At 40.9% G+C, this 17,044-nt stretch overlaps 1 protein-coding gene across 1 annotated transcript in view; it reads right to left on the reverse strand.

The window, feature by feature from the left end:
* Positions 1 to 14,063, reverse strand: part of srgap3 (SLIT-ROBO Rho GTPase activating protein 3) — a 63,293-nt gene extending 49,230 nt beyond the window's left edge. Inside the window, 1 exon segment of the mRNA XM_030729982.1 lies at positions 13,535 to 14,063. Within this exon segment, the coding sequence (XP_030585842.1) occupies positions 13,535 to 13,598 (64 nt within the window). The 5' untranslated portion in view covers positions 13,599 to 14,063.
* Between the last annotated feature and the right edge of the window lie 2,981 nt (positions 14,064 to 17,044).

Raw genomic sequence — 17,044 nt, forward strand, 5'->3', positions numbered from 1 at the left:
GTAGGTTCTGTTCAGGTAGCTTCAGTTCCAGCAGTGAAAAAGAGACTTAACAGCAGATTATAATCAAGTATGAAAACATTTATAGGTTTTTTTTGCATCATCAGCTGAACACATGTAAACTCCAGCAACAATCCGATGCACAGTTTGCACTGATGTAACGTTACAGCTGAGCTTCATTTGTGAAAGCTAAAAACTCAAATACATAAAACTATATTGCACTTAAAACATGCTGTAAATAAACAAATTTGTGAAAATGTGGCAACTTCAAGCTGACTGTAAAACAAAACTCTGAACATAGCCTGAACTAGATTATGTGTTCAGCACAAGTTACCAAAAAGAGAGAAACTATCATGATGCAGAAAACTCTGACTTAAAGCTCAAGATTACTCACTAACTCATTAATCTGGCTTTGAAGTACACCCCTCTGCTCTATGGTTTCCCGTTTGTCCCTCTGTGTTGTCTTGCAGATTCCTGGTAGGTGGAGTTAATCGCCGCAACTGGGAGCAGCTGGCCAGTCTCCCTGGAGCGTTTAGGAGCTGGCAATCTCAGACTTTGCTTTCTCATCCCATCTAGCAAGCACCGTGATACTTGTTTGTTTGGCTTCGGCCTGGTTATTTTAGCTTTTATACTACACAACACTAATGTTCAAACACTCATCATAATGCTGGCACACTGATAACACTGACTAACACACCTCATAAACGTAATTATGCTTTAATGCTTCTTTTTGGTAAGTTTTGGTTAAAGCTGTGTCTCACCCATTATATTTGTCATAGGGTAAGAGCCGGAGCATGATAAAACCTTTAGTAATCAGCTGCTTCTACAGTTGTGAAAAGATTCATGCTTATAAGTGACATTTACAATTTTTTAAAATCATAATCTGGTATGAAAGTGTCCTAAACTGCAACCAGCCCTTCTGGTGCAAAAGTGTTAAATATAGATGCCCCACATTCAGTTTAGCTGGTCTTTTTATAGCAAGAATATGACTTTAAATAGAGGAAAGCATTCTTTTCCAAATGGTCTCTAAATAAAATTGCACATTTAATGTTCTGGGAGCTCAATAAACATCACTGAATTGTGGTGTGACCTTTTAGCACCTACAGTAGTTTAACTATTTATTAACAGGGCCTGCTGTTCAAAAGGAACACACTCCAAATATTAAAGCCTAGGCTTATTTGAAGTTATTTATCTGTAATATGCAAAATCAATTAGCATGTCAAACATTTGTTAAGCAAATGACAGACAAGTAATTCAGGTGAAATTTTCTGGGCAACCTACCAAAACACAACCCTTCAAACTCAAAGTAAGCAAGTTAAACATTTAATGTTGGCATCTGATTGAGCATGCAGCTATCATCTGTGACAGCATGTTGCCTTCATCGTTTGCTTTTACAAATTGAGGTGGGGGTCTTGTTCAGACAAAAATGCTGATGAGAGACTGAAGGACCTCAAATATATGGTCAATCTATATTTGGATCATACAAATTAGTCTCTTTAAGCAGTGTCCAATTATATATATATATATATATACACACACACACACACACACACACACACACAATAGGTGTTGACTGCCAGGATCTTGTTCTTCCCATTCAGCTGGCTCCTCAGGATATGCCTGCAGGTATTTGGAAGTTGCAGCTTCCCTGGAGGCCTCTTCGTGGTTCCCATTTGCCTGTGGGATTCAATGTTGCCTTCTGGTAGTCCAATCCCCTGAGTTCTGACTACCTTCTCCACATCCCCACTGAATTCCTGATGAAGGGTCCTGTTGATTCTTGTTCAGTTCTAGGCATTCCAGGATCCATGTGTGAGGCATGGAGTCATAGGCTTTTTTGTAATCAATCCAGGTGGTGCTCAGGTTGGTCAGTCTAGTCTAACTGTAATAAATGACTGCTTTATATACCAGTATGGTGTTTTTGGACAGTAGTTGGATGGGACCAGTTCCTTTCTGGGGATCCTTGGGGATCAGGACAGTTCATCTTTCAGTTAGCCATTCTGGGTGTGTCTCATCTATTACCAGCTGGTTTATTTGTGCTGTCAGGTGCTCATGGTGTGAATCATGTCATAGACAGACTGTTGTACTTCTTAGGCACCCCCTTCTTCATCACACCTTTCTGCAACTCTGATAGTTTGCTAACTTTCCTCCATGCTGCCTTGATCTTTGCCTCTAGTCTCATTCTCCATGGAGGGCACTGCTCCTTGTGTTCATCTTACAGCCAAGCATCTCAAGCATCACTGTTGCTGTGGTTTAGATCAGCTGGTTGGCTTCAGTGATGGTCACAGTAGGGATTGATCATAGTGCTGCATTCACATCTTTTAGTAGACTTTCAGAGCATACTTAACATAGTCTTGGTAATCTACCATGGAGGATCTAGGTTTCCATCTCAACCATGATCTTTGCTTTCTGGTCAGCTGCTCTGGCATTCATACTAGTGTGGAGATGATGATATCTCCCTCCTGACCTGATGTCCTGGTTTCCCCTTGCCATAGCTTTTGTGTTGTACCCATCAATCTCTAGTTCTACTACTTCTTGTGGGTGTTCTTCATGTAACCCCTTTCACTGAGGTTGCACGTGTAGCATTCCAACAGGTTCCTATTCTCATCTTGTGCCCACTTATGCCTTAAACTTGTTCCAGTAGCCCACTTCTTATCAGTATGTCCTGGTTCCCCAACAGCTGATGTGGACCTCGTTAATCCAGGCAACGTCAGTTATATGTTTCTCACCATGGAGGTAGCATGGGAAGCCAGGATTCGAACCCCTGACCTATTGTTCCATAGATAGTAACATTGCTACTACACTATATATTTTATTTTAGCTTTTTTCCCCTTGGAACCAAGCCTAATTTGGACTTTCTGACCCTAGATCAAGAATAAGCAACAATTTTTTTTTCTGTTATGTAAATATTGTTTCTGCTGCTTTTTCCACTTGCTTCCCGTTACCAAACATCTATCAACTATGATCAGTTCTACTTGTTCTTTTTAAATGTTCCCTTTTAATGTTTTGCAACAGCAAATATAAATTCCAAAAGCTCCGTCCAATTGCTTTTCTGACCTTATAAACAGTACAGTTGCTTAACAAATAAAATCAGCACCATAACAGTGAAGCATGATATGATATGCAAATCCTCATGGCTGTTAATCAGTGGCCATGAGTGCTATACACAGAGAATCAGGGAATGGCTGCAATAACAGCAATGTAAGAGGGTGAAAGAGATGTGTCAGAGATCGTTGTTCCCCTACTGAATCAACTTTCTGGGATTTGTTTACCTGGATCTTTGAGTATGCACCAAGACAAATGCATATCTTAGTTTGATGTGATCAAAATGTGCATCCTTTTTAGATGTCCAATTAGACAGTTATGTGATAGCACAGTAATACTGTACAAGAAGCTACAATATGACAGGCAGTATATAACCACTACCTGTTTATTAAAGATAGATGCAGCTGGTGCCTGGGTGGCTTAGTGGTGAAGGCAGTGACCACATACATATGCCGCGTTGCAGTGCGGGCGGCGTCGGTTCGAGTCCCGGCCCGTCGCCAATTTACCTGCGTGTCTTCCCCTGTATCTTTCCCCCATTTCCTGTCTCTCTCCACTGCCCATAGAAGCCACTATGGCCAAAAATGCAAAAAAAAAAAGATAGATGTAGCATTTTGGCCAGCGCAAAGTGCCAGAATAACAGTAGCTATCATACTTAATTGGCTTAGTTGGGTGTATCCAGACTGTCTGTCACACATCTGCTAATTAGTGATAATGAGAATAAAATAGCACACAAATTTCAGGCTCCTTGAGCAGTTTGTTAGTAGTTAGCCAGACATCAAGTCATGTTATTATGCATAATTGTATAAAAATGCTCCACCAACACCACAAACACAGCTGAGAGGTCCAGTTCAGTGATGCAAATGAACTGACGTGAAGTTTAGCAGATAGCTGCTTGTGAAAGCACCCACCTGTCACTCAAAGGGTCTGTGTATGCATAACTTTAAGCCTTAGTACATTTTAAACAGTTGACATTCTAAAAATTGGCACTCGTAACAGTTGCCTTGATGGGAGAAATTAGCTAGAAAGACCAAAATCGTTTTTTGTGCAAGGTTGTAAATACGTTTATTTGTGCTTCAAAACTGCAGATTTAACATGGGATTGATGTGTTTCTGGTGCCAGCCTCAAGCGGTCGTTTGAGCAGTTGCATCGGATTTGTTTCTTTTTCCCCTGAATTTGCTGCTTGCTCAGACAACAGATATTTTACATTCCTGACTCTATCATGTTAAGAACTAAGGCCTTTCAGAATAACACCTGCTCTGCACAGTAATTTGTCATATGACATTTAGGGAAAGGAACTGAAGCACAGTGTACACTCAACTCTTAACAGAACAGGAAAACTTCTAGAAACAATAGTAGGATGTTGGAGATCCCTGAACTTTGGCCCCCGCAAGAGACAGACAAAATCCTGTCAGCTGTGTAACAACACAGTAAGCATCTATCTAGCAATCGCTGCACAGAAAAATTAATACCAAAATGTCTACTTGTGCAGCAGCTGATCATCTACTAACAGAATTCAGAGGTCTCTGTGAAAAGTCAGGTTCACAGTGAATGTGTATAAAATGATAGGCTCCTTTCAAATTTATTATGCACACTGGTTTGTGCTGTAGCTCTATTATGCAAATTTTTTTTTTTTGGTGAGGAACTCTGGTGACAGGGTTGTGAGCTACAAACGTATGTACTGCACAGACCTCTTTTTCTTTTTTAGAACATCTACTTTAGACACATCCTCTAGCTGAGCGACTTGACTTCCTGTTGGCTCCCCACACACGAATGACAAGAAAATTATTTAAAGATGCAAGAAATATGATGCTTTTAAATTTTAATAAATTTTACAGAGTTAGCTCTATAAAGATTCTGATTTCAATATGATTGTAGTGCTTGTTTAATGATTCAATAAAAGAAAAGTTTTGTCACATGACCTGGAATACTGTCAGAGGCCAGTACGCTCACACTGACTGCAATGCACTGTTCCAACGGGCTTGGTTTAACACCTTTACAAATCAAAGCACCAGCTCCTTGTTCTTGCATTGGTCAAAACAACTAGCTGTATATAAGATTTAAGCAATAAACTTCCTCTGATCAGAAATCATGCTTTCTGATAGGGCTTGTCAGCCAAAATGCAGCTCAATGCAACACAATACCAAAAACTTCCTAAACAGACACGTAAGTGTACAACTGATCCACATTAAATTCACGTCTGGCATTTTTAAATCTATCTTTCCCTCAAGTAAGCTGAGAACAAGACATCCCCCATTACCAAAAATACATAAATAAAAGCTGCACCTCTTTACATAGTCAGTTCAGGACATCAGGGGTGATGCACTAGCAGAGCATTTTACTGCAAGTCTGCTGTTTGGGAGGGCCACGTGACACCTTGACGCAATGAAGCGGAGATAACACAGGAGTGCAGTGAATGAGAGGGATTTTCTGCAGAGCATCCTGAGGGCAGCAGGGGAAGCTGGACTGCACAGGGCAGCCGACTGACTGAGGAGGAGCAGGAAAGATGTATCATTTCCCTAAAGAGTAATATAACTAAAATCCCACATATAAAGTTTGGTGGTGAACATGTTCTATTTGCAGTTAATTACAGCCATGTACATGGGATAGTGGTGAAGTATCTGTGGAGGCAAGAACTACAAGTCTCCTAATGTAATTTGGATAAATTATAGATTTTAACAAGCCTCAGAAGGTATTAAATGCTTTGAAAATAATGCCCCTGGGTGTTCAGATTGCCATGCAGTAAAACACACATATACAAAATTGAGACACACACACACCACACAAAAGCAACTCTGAGCCAAATTTCTCTAATCCCCAACTCAGCGCTGCAGTATCTGGGCTCTACACTGCAGAGCCAAATTTGTGTGAAAAGAACAGACAAATGCAACCCTTATACAGACCTTATTTCACTCTATCTGTCCCATACACTGAGTCATAATACAAGTTCCAGTCGCTGAACTAATCCCCCTCTTCTCTGTTCTGTTTTAATCCTCGAATGATTAACACAATTTTGGATTCATGAGGGCATGCTCCCAATGTCAGCACAGGTTCTTCTCTGTGTGTCTCTATCTCATCTGGTTCCTCTTCAATCCAGACAAGCTGCAGCACATGTACTCAAAGATAAGACAACAGGAGCTGAGTCCAATCAATGGCTGAGCAACTGATGGTGCATCTGACAGCAAAATGTCAGCTGTCAGTCGTCCCTCCTGATTATCTGCTGATTTATCGTATTCTCCGCCGGATATTCTGTCTAGTAAACTAAAAATCAATCCAGGCTCTGAAGAAAAATCTATCAAATTACCTTCTGTCATGCATTTTTGTTCACTACATTGCATTATTACAGTCAAACAATCCTCTGTAGAAATGTTATCTTAATTAATTATGTTCAGTAGCTTTTATAATAACATGCAAAATGCGTTTTTCTTAAAACCCTTCTGAAACTGAAAGAAACCTTTAAACTGTACACAAGGATAACACGTGATGCATATCTATGGAGAGGAAAACCATCCCCGACTTCCTGATCACTGTTTTGCCCACATCATCATATACTTCAAGGAAGCCCAAATATAAGCTTGAGACACACGCCCTCTCAGAGTCAAGCTGTCTATCGTTTGCTGTATCCAGGATCCAGCTCTACACGACCAGGCTGAGCTGTATCTCCATGGCAACATGGGCGTGTACCATTCCCTGGGGAGCAGCTCATTGGAGGAAAGGTGGGCTCTGATGGACGTGAATAGGTGGCAACACTGAGTGAAGAGATGTGCGAGTTGTGTGCACTGACAAGTGGAGTAAATCTGAAAATGAAGCTGTTGAGCAATCACAGTACAGCAGCATAGAATAATCCAATTTTAGAGAGTAGTAATAAATACAATTGAGACAATGAAGAGTTTAAATTATTAAAATCTTCCAACATTATTAAGCTTGCATCGGAGGGTGTGGACTACGTATGGAAAAAATAGCAACAATGTAAGTGCAATTCTTTACTGGCTGAAACTGAGAGTAGAGGACAAAAAAAAAAAAAAAAAAGAACTAGAGGGGGAGATGTGTCACCTATTTTGGACTCTGGTGAGTCACAACGAAACAAGTCCCTTTTTTTCTGCAAGTTTCAGGTCATAGTTCTTAAGTTATTTTGGGGTTTCAGTGTGGAGACACCACACACACACACTGCAATTATAGAAAGAACGTTAAGCAATACTCAGTAATGCCTTTTTTTTGGTCATGGATTTTCCTTTTTATGTTTAATGCACATGAACAACAGCTGTCTCACAGTCTGAGGGAAGTAGTGAAGTATTCATAACATACTTATAAATTTGTTTCTAGAAGACAAATTATATCAAGAGGGAGATGTACTGTCACTGCTCATTCACTATAATTCAAATTGCAATCGGGAGCAATGCATGACACACTTTTACTTTCTGTTGGTGTTAGGGTCAGGCAACAAGAAAGACTACCTGGTTAGGGTTAAAATACAGAGATTACACTTGTTTCAGAGGGGCTCTGAGGGGGTCTCAAAAACATTCATTGTGTTTGCATGAGAACTGAAGCACATTAGTTTCAATGTCATGATGGCTATCATGAAAAAAGGACAATGTGTGCTCATGAAATAGGTTGAATTTAGCAAAGGTTTGCACACGAGACCAAGCTGTAAACCTAATGTCTGAGTTTGGGGCTGGTGGTCATATAAAAACAAACTACTTTAAGACACGGATACTTCAGAAATAAATACCAGATTAATCAGTACTGACAAAAAAAAAATAGTTGTCGTAGCCCTGTAATAACAATAATTCATTAGCACCCACAGTTTCGTGATCCTATTAGCTGGTGAAACTGTGCCATGTATATTGCTATAATCTGTTAACTGGAAATAGCTGCACTGTTTAATTATCTCAAGTCTATAGTGGGACATGTGCTTCACTGATATGGAGTAAGTTATCTAACAGGTCCCCAGCCTACAGTGCAAAAACTGAACTAATTACTTCATCAGTGACTTTTTCAAACTTGTTATTCTTACAAAAACTTGTTTCTGCCTGTTTCTAAGGTTACTATCTCTTAGCAGGGAATGTCATCTAAGATCTCTGCACAAGACTTGCTAGTCTTGCAGTTGTGTATTGCTGGACTTGTAATACAGTCATGTTGTCAAAAGACTCCTCCACACAGTTCTGATTAAAATTCTTTTAGCACAGGCAGCAGAGTTAATTGAGAACTAAAATCATGCACTGCCTGGCACCAAATGACCAAGGAAATTAAATTGTTTTAATGTTTAAATGGACCTTTGTCTGTTTTATCAGTGCCAACATGAACTGAAAAACTGTGAGACAGAAGTGAATGATCTTTGCTTGGGAGATCAGCCGTTTTATGAAAGGCTGATTATGTCTTATGTGAAACGGACAGAGCAAAGTCTCAGTTAAACGAGTGGCAGCTGCATTCATCATACTGAGCTTATAGAGACCAGAGAAGAGTCAACAAAGGAGAGAAAACGCTGAAGCAAAACTCTGGCGACAGAGAGCAGGATAAGACTTCAGTGTAGCGTGATGATACTGTTCTCCGAAAGTAACACAAGTGGACATTTTGTGCTTGATATCACACTTCTTACTTATGGACACAAATAGAGTGGACAACCAAAGATGCCTGCATTTTACAACAGGATTCAAATTCACAGAGGTGTATGAAATTACTGGCTTCATCAATCTGTCATTGGAAACAGCAGACTATTACATTATTGTAATTTATTTACAGTAGTGTGGTTGGAGGTGCGCATACCATCCCATACACGTGACTGGACAGTGCATAAAATGAAATATGACATATGAGGTTAGAGTTTAACGAGTACAATAGATTTTTTTTTCTTGTGCTACTCCTGTGTAGGGCATTATGCATCTCCTCCTGGTCTCAAACCGGAGATCTTCTGTGTGTAAGGTGAACACGTTAACCACTCCACCAACATACACAGAGAGGTGTACAAACCATCTTATCTAACTCTAAACAAGAAAGAGAATAAGCTGTGTATTTGACTATTCACTGCCACTCCATGCAAACAAACCAATCCTGAATGAAGTCCAAAATTTATTGGACCACAGAACAAACAAGCTGTCCCACACAAATTATATTCAGCCTTAATATCCAGTGAATGTTTTTTGCTTTGCAAATGCTCACTCAGTATACAGCAGGTTTGCCAAACAAGTGGGCAGCTGGAGGATCCTCAGCCAATGACTCAGTGAGACCATTTCTTCAACTCCCAACATGTGTGTTTCCACCCTGCCACCCTCATGCTACCCAGCAGGGTGTGAAGAGGTAACTAACCAAATCTAAACATGATGGCAATACACTTTGATCCTTCAACTGAAGAAGACACAAATGCTAAAAACTCAGCTACTGCAACCATGAACAGCTCTTGTGATTTGTATCTCACTCAGCAGAGGAGCTGTCTGTGGCCCGGGGCAATAACAAACAGAGACACACCTAGTGTCTCACATAATTCTCATCAGCGTTTAACCAACACTTTTGTGTTCATTAGATGGGGCTTTTTAACACATGACACACTGAAGCTTTGTTTTCATATGAGCAGTGAAAAGTGTGTTTTGTAACAACACAAACACTAAGCTGCAAGCTAATTATTGACATAAAGCTATCAATAACATACCATAGCACCCCACAGTTACACACAAATAGGTGTGCAATTACCTTATTGTATATTGCAATACAGCATTTAATTTGTAAATGAGGCACATGGCTTGGTGCTCTGCAAAAAAATGTACAAAAATATTTCATAATACATCGTGCACCAAACAATATTGCGAGTAATGCATGTTGGTCAGATTCTTTTCAGGTTTTCATTCATTTCTATTTAGACAGGTAGAATAAAACCAACAGGCTAGCAGTAAAGGGCAAGAAAAAACCTGAACTGAGAGGTGTAAAACCATGTTTCCTGTTCAAAATCACCTCAAGTTTACACTACTGGCATGGGTTGTCATAACTTGTGTATATCTATAGACCACTAAATTTTTCCATGAGCCCATGCTTGCATTAATTATCCTGATGGAGGGGAAACTAGACAACTAGAAACAAATGATATCACTTCCAAATTTAGGTAACCTGCATCAAATTAAAACTCTACTTCCTCTCAACAAAACTTTACATCTCTGTATTTATGTGTGTGCCTCTGTCTCAATGCCTGTCCAGTATGTGGATGCACTGTGTCAGTAATGAATCGGGTGGTTGTGTCTGAGCTAGGCATTAGTTACTTCTTGGAAGTGACTACCATCATAGCATTAAAAGGTTATATATGGACCTTTGAATATAAGCTGCCAGACTAAGAAATCAAATGAAACTAGAATTACAGCATCACATTTCTTCCACCGCAAACCAGTCAGGTTTCAGTTTACATTCATGGCTGTTCAGACTAATACAATATATGAGAGAAGAGACTGAAAGAATCTTATAAAAGGTAGCAGGTGAATTTATGTTTGCTCAGTAAAGCTGAAGATGGCAAAATAGAAAGTTGTAGCCATATCTTCCTCAACGTGTAAGTGATTTTTTTTTTTGGCCAAAAACATGTTTTGTGAGATCAGACCACCAAACTATAATGAATATTTACCAAATTTGAAGAACCTCCCTCAAGGTATTCCTGAGATACTGTGTTCAAAAGAATGGCATGGACCAGAAACCAGCCAGAAAACATAATGTTGCAGAAATACACTGACTGATCGTGCTGAGTTTTAGATGTTAAATACAACAAGACAACGCTATTTAATGGCACAGTTTGCCAGATAAAGACAACAGGGCAAAATGTACTGCACAACATCCAGACAATGAATTAATGATTTATTGCAGAGCTGGATTCAAGGAGACACAGAACCTGCTGTCACTTCAAAGTACAAAAAAGAGAGTAAACACCAGACTAGCTAAATAAAAATGAGTCATGCTGAAGACAGTGCTCAGCTGTTGACTTTCAATTTTTGGCTTCAAAGCTATTTTATCACCATCTTCTCTCAGCTAATGAACTTATGATTGCAAAGCTTTTAAAACATACATGTGTGTATAATAATAGTAGTTACATAGTGCAGTGCTTCACCCATTCTCCTAACAAGCAAAAGATCCCCAGTTTGATCTTGGGAGGTGATACTAAATCCTTTGGGGGGGGGTTGCCTCAGGAAGGGTGTAAAAATCTGCCAAATGAAATGTGCAGAGCTACCTACTGTGGCGACCCCTTGCGAATAAGGGAGTAGCCAAAAGTAGCCTTTATGTGTATATAATGACAGAGAAGCATAGCTTTATTCCTAAAGCTTCCACTGTAAATGTCAGACAGCTGCTGATGGTTTAGCCCACTTCACAAGCTGCCTATAAATCTGGCAAACAGGAGGAGGAATAGCTGCAGTCCAGCAACCACACAGCGGTTAGTTACAAAAGTCCAAACTCTTCAGTCAGTTCAGAGTATGAATCGTCTCTATTGACATGCTAATACAAGATCTGCCAGCTGAACAGCTTGAATAAAGTGAACCCCATCTCGCAGGAGTCCTTCAGAGACCTCAGCTTTGGCAGCCAGCCTCAAGGGTTGTCGAGAATTCATTAATGGTGGGAGTTAAGGCTTTAGCAAAGCAGTTTGTTGCACTCTAACCGATTAACTTTTGTTATGATGTGCCATTTCACTGCACCAGTCACATTTAAGCAACCCTAGTACTGATCTATAGTGAACCTACTGACAGGGGCTTCTTCTTTGTTGCTGAAGCCAAATGATCTTTTTGCCACCCATCTATAAGCCCTCATACATAATAAAGCAACCCCGCCATCGTGTTATTAACCCATCACCGACACACTGATGATCTGGCCCCTTCTGCCATGTACACATTAGCCATTAAGCAATAACTCAGAATAAGACAGGTGCAATTTTCAATCTGAATTTCATTACTGGTCGCTCACTGCCAGGTTCAGCTCATAACATTACCACTGTTGTGAGGTGGTGTATGTCAAGAGCAGAGCCCTCACTGCCTGCAGGCTATGATACACACCAGCTGTGAATGAGAAACAAGGAGCATTCATCATGAATTAACATCCTTCCTCCTCATGCAGCTGAAAGGTCCTGTCTAATTCAAAGAGGCAGCAGACAGGGCCTGGATCTGTGAAACAGCAGCCATTCTCCCATAGTACAGTTGGATCTAAACTGAAGAACTGATGCCTGAATTACCAGAAAATGGCTTGGGTAAAGAGGAAAGCAGGAGAATCAGATAAGCACTGAATGGCTTACAGACATTGCAGCCAAGGACACGAGACAAAAGAATTAAAAACAAAAAAGAGGCAGGAAAATTGTTGAAAATAAATAAATAAATCAGCAGATACACTTTCAACACCGAGTAATGTGTGTAGATTCGCACAATGGGCATCGAGAGATCTGACAGGTACACAGCTGAAAGGTTGATCATCTGAATCCTCAGAGATGTAGCACTGGTGGAACCACAGAGTGAGAGTGCCAGTAGTGGGCCCGAGGCTTTGAAACTGAACCCCAGCCTCAATCAGGGAAAGATCTGCTCATAGCCAGCACTTTACATTTGTGTGCACAATGAATGTCTTCATTTTTAAACTGCTTTCATTAGTATCTTGTGACTTATGTTTTTTTTTTTTTTTTTGTTTTTTTTAATTATTAAATCAGGATTGGTAAAGTACCTCTCTGAAACCAGCAGAGTCTATATGAGCCGGGGTGTCACACAATGCTGAGAAAAAACACTACAATACAAATGCTAATAGGCTCATGTTATAGTTAAAGAGCTGGAGTTTGGATAAAGAAGAGAAAGCTGACGTGTAATCAAAGAGTGTGTGTTATCCATGTTGTCAGGTGAAAGCAGTGAGACAAACCACAAGCAATCACTGTCAAGGAATAAAAGGCAAAACATGAGGAGTGTGATCAGGTACTTATATGGATTAAATCTGAGCCACCTTGTCATCATAAGCCATTAGCCTATGACACACTGCAAATGGATTTCACATATATAACCTACTATTCCCAAATATTAGTCTATCATCCAACCACAAACCACAACAAGCCAAACACAGGTCCCCAAAAATATGAAAGAATGAGGTGCAATAATAAAGCAGCCCAACCTCCATCCTTTGCACAGGGATCATTTTACCCAGCAACAAAGCGTGCAGAACCTGGACCCTAACCACATGATGACAAATTAACATTCAGCTTACAGACGTCCCACTGGCTGCTGGTGAATTAATGACAGAAGCCTTTGCACACGGGAGAAAAGACAACAGTCTGGTGCTCTTGTCATTCACTTGACTGTCACGGTTTACTTGTTATCTAAAGGGAGAAGTCTGTCTGTGCTATAAGGTGTACAATATAAAGGGCAATGTGTCACTTTTTTTTCTTTCAATTTAAAAATACAAAGAAGAGAAAACGCAGGCCAACGAGCCAATTAAAACTGGCTCTTGGTGAGATCAGAGTCGACGGACAGACGATCCACACAGAGCGGACACAGGCATAAAATTCACACCGCACCTTTCACTTGGGTCTCATATTCCGCTATGATCTCCTTATCCTTTCTGAATCTCGTGGATGACATGGTTCCTCGGGTTTGGGAGGTGAGACCCTGTCAGTCGACGACTTTTTGGGGTCTCTGGTGTTGATCTCCGACTTGCAACGCTGCAACGCGAACCTCCGTTTTTCTTCTCCTTTCTTTGCTAGTGACCGTGCATCGGAAAGAATAATAATAGTAATAATAAAGGTTTAATGCTGTTGTATTCCCGCAGTTGTAGTCCTCCAGTTTTAAATCACCCTATCGCAGAAATAACAGTTGAGCGGCAGTCCAGTTTTGCATTCTTTGACTGCTTTCTCTGCTGCCAGGAGTCCTCCTCCTGCTCAAAAGTCAAAGGCTTCAGCAGGGAAAACACAAACGGGCTCAGAGCTATAATAACAACATGATGAAGAGGGCAGAGAGACGCCTGAAGGTTTCGAGCAGGAAAGTCCTAGTACCTACTGTGTCCAAAATAAGCAGGCGTGCGTACCAGGAGCGAGGGAGCCACACACAATTCAGACTGACAAATTGCGCTGCAGGGAAACAGGAATTTAAAAGCTCGTCACGTGAGCCCCCCTCATATTGTCAACCATCCCTCCTTCCTCTTCCACCCGCCCCTCTCGCTCTGTCTCTCTCTCTCTCTCTCTCTCACACACACACACACACACACGTTTATTCATGACTTTAGGGGACATTAAATTGACATACCTTTATTTTCTGAAAACTTATTGTAGTTTTAACCATTAACGGCTTGCCTTAAGGCATGTTTTCTCCTTAATGCATTGATTTACATTACAGATAGGTTCCTTTAGTTCCCCATAATGTGACTGTGTAGGAATCACTTAAAAATCACCAATACCTGGACCTGGACACACACACACACACACACACACACACACACACACACACACACACACACACACACACACACACACATACACTTTCCCATCATTTCAGAGATTTCATTACATTCAGCTCCTAGAGGCTTAACCTAACTATAATTACTGCGCGCCTACTTCTAACCCTGCATGAGTAGCCTAATGCAAGCACATTTGTAATCCTTGCATCATCATCATCTTATTATGGTCAATTATTACTGTTCTGCACGGAATGCTCAATCATCATTATCAGCACTACTGCACTGTTTGTTCCCTCCACCGTTAGGTTCCTGTTTCAGTCGCTTTAGTTACAGCTCTGCTGCTAACCTAACCAAACAATTCTCCCCCATTTACTCACCATTGGCATGGAAACCTCATATTTTTATCTCCGCACTATTTTCACCATGGCTACTGTTTAAGAGGTGTGGTAGATTGTGAGGGATAATCTTAGAAATGTGGCAAGCCTGGTCACTAAATGGCACTATGACACACTGGCACCAGTGATGCATGGAGGAGTGATAAGGAAGGCACTGATCTGGTACCTATAAATGTAAATAAGTCACTATCTATTAAAAGAGAAACTGTTGCAATCATGCATCTTCTTGTCTGTCTCAGTCACTGTTGAAGTATCAACTTACTGACAGAGTTGATGCTGATAACTAAAGATAAGTGTAACAATAATGGCATCACGCACAACAATATACCCTGCTCAAAAAAACTATTGGAACACTTTGAAAACACAAGCTCTTGATGGGGGAAAAAAATCGTACTAGATATCTATACTGATATGAACTGGGTAATGTGTATGGAATGAAAGGATGCCACAATATTTCATGGAAAGGAACCTACTGAGGGCTGAATTCAAAGACACCCCAAAAACCAAAGTGAAAACAGATGCAGCAGCTAGTCCATTTTGCCAAAATGTCATTGCAGCAACTCAAAATGGTACGCAATAGTTTGTATGGCCCCCACGTGCTTGCGTAACAATGTTGGGGCATGCTCTTAATGAGATGATGGATGGTGTCCTGGGAGATTTCTTCCCAGATCTGGACTAGAGCATCACTGAGCTCCTGGCCAGTCTGAGGTGTAACCTGGTGGCATCATACGGACCGAAACATAATGTCCCATAATGTTATTGGATTTAGGTCAGGTGAGCATGGGGGCCAGTCAATGATATCAATTCCTTCATCCTCCCGGAGCTGTCTACATACTTTCACCACATGATGCCAGGCACTGTCATGCACTGGGAGGAACTCAGGACCAACTGCACCAGCGAAGGGTCTGGCAGTGGGTCTAAAGATTTCATCCTGATACCTAATGGTAGTCAGGGTGCCATTGCCTAGCCTGTAGAGGTCTGTGCATCACTCCATGGATATGCCTCCTCCAACCATCACTGATCCACCACAGAACTGGTCATGCTGAACAATAATACAGGCAGCATAACGTTCTCCATAGCTTCTCCAGTCCCTGTCATGGCTGTCATAAATGTCAATCAGGCTTCACGATGCCGGAAAGTGAGCACAAGGCTCACTAGAGGATGTCAGGCCCTCAGGCCACCCTCATGAAGTCTGTTTCTGATTGTTTAGCCAGAGACATTCACACCAGTGGCCTGCTGGAGATCATTTTGTAGGGCTCTGGCAGTGCTCGTCGTGTTCCTCTGACCGGATACCGCCCTGCTAATGGTTTATGGACCTTCTATGACCCTGTCCAACTCTCAGAGACTAACTGTCTGTTTGCTGGAATCTCCTCCAAGCTCTCGAGACTGTGCCGAGAGACACAGCAAACCTTCTGGTAATGGCATGTGCTGATGTACCATCCTGGAGGAGTTGGACTACCTGTGCAACTTCTGTAGGGTCCAGGTATTGCCTCATGCTACCAGTAGTGACACTGACTCTAGCCAAATACAAAACTAGTGAAAAAACAGTCAGAAAAGATGAGGAGGGAAAATGTCAGTGGCCTCCACCTGTAAAACCATTCCTGTTTTGGGGGTTGTCTCATTGTTGCCCCTCTAGTGCACCTGTTGTTAGTTTCATTAACACCAAAGCAGTTGAAACACATTAACCAACCCCCTTTGCCACTTAACCGACCAGATCAATATCCCAGAATTTAATTGACTTGATGCTATACTCTGATTAAAAAGTGCTCCTTTAATTTTTCTTTTTTTTTTTTTTGAGCAGTGTATATGTAGTCTCCCACAGTAAGTCTTTGAAACATCAATAGAAACAAGAATAGCTGAACTAGTTGGGGAATAATTAGTATATGAGAAATGTAGTTGAGCAGGTGCAAGAACATGATAAAACTGTTAATTTCTTTTGCAAAGGAATAATCATGTCTTCAGATTTTGCTTTTAAATAAACTGTGCTTGTACAAATTCCTGTGCAGTGTCAGTGATGCAGCCTGTCCCTTGTATTTGTATCGTGAGGAAAAGCACTGTGACAGAGACTGAGTGTGTTTTTTGGCAGATACTGTCATTTGGATCTGTCACTGTTTTTAGCCATTCTGAGAACTCAGTTTGTTGTCACTTTAGCTATTCTCAGTTCAGAAAAACCGGGCTGCGTGACTCACATCGAAATGGCATGAAACCTGCACACTGACACACTACACACCTCTGCATTT

The sequence above is a fragment of the Archocentrus centrarchus genome, chromosome 5 (assembly GCF_007364275.1).
Source record: "Archocentrus centrarchus isolate MPI-CPG fArcCen1 chromosome 5, fArcCen1, whole genome shotgun sequence".
Classification (NCBI taxonomy): domain Eukaryota; kingdom Metazoa; phylum Chordata; class Actinopteri; order Cichliformes; family Cichlidae; genus Archocentrus; species Archocentrus centrarchus.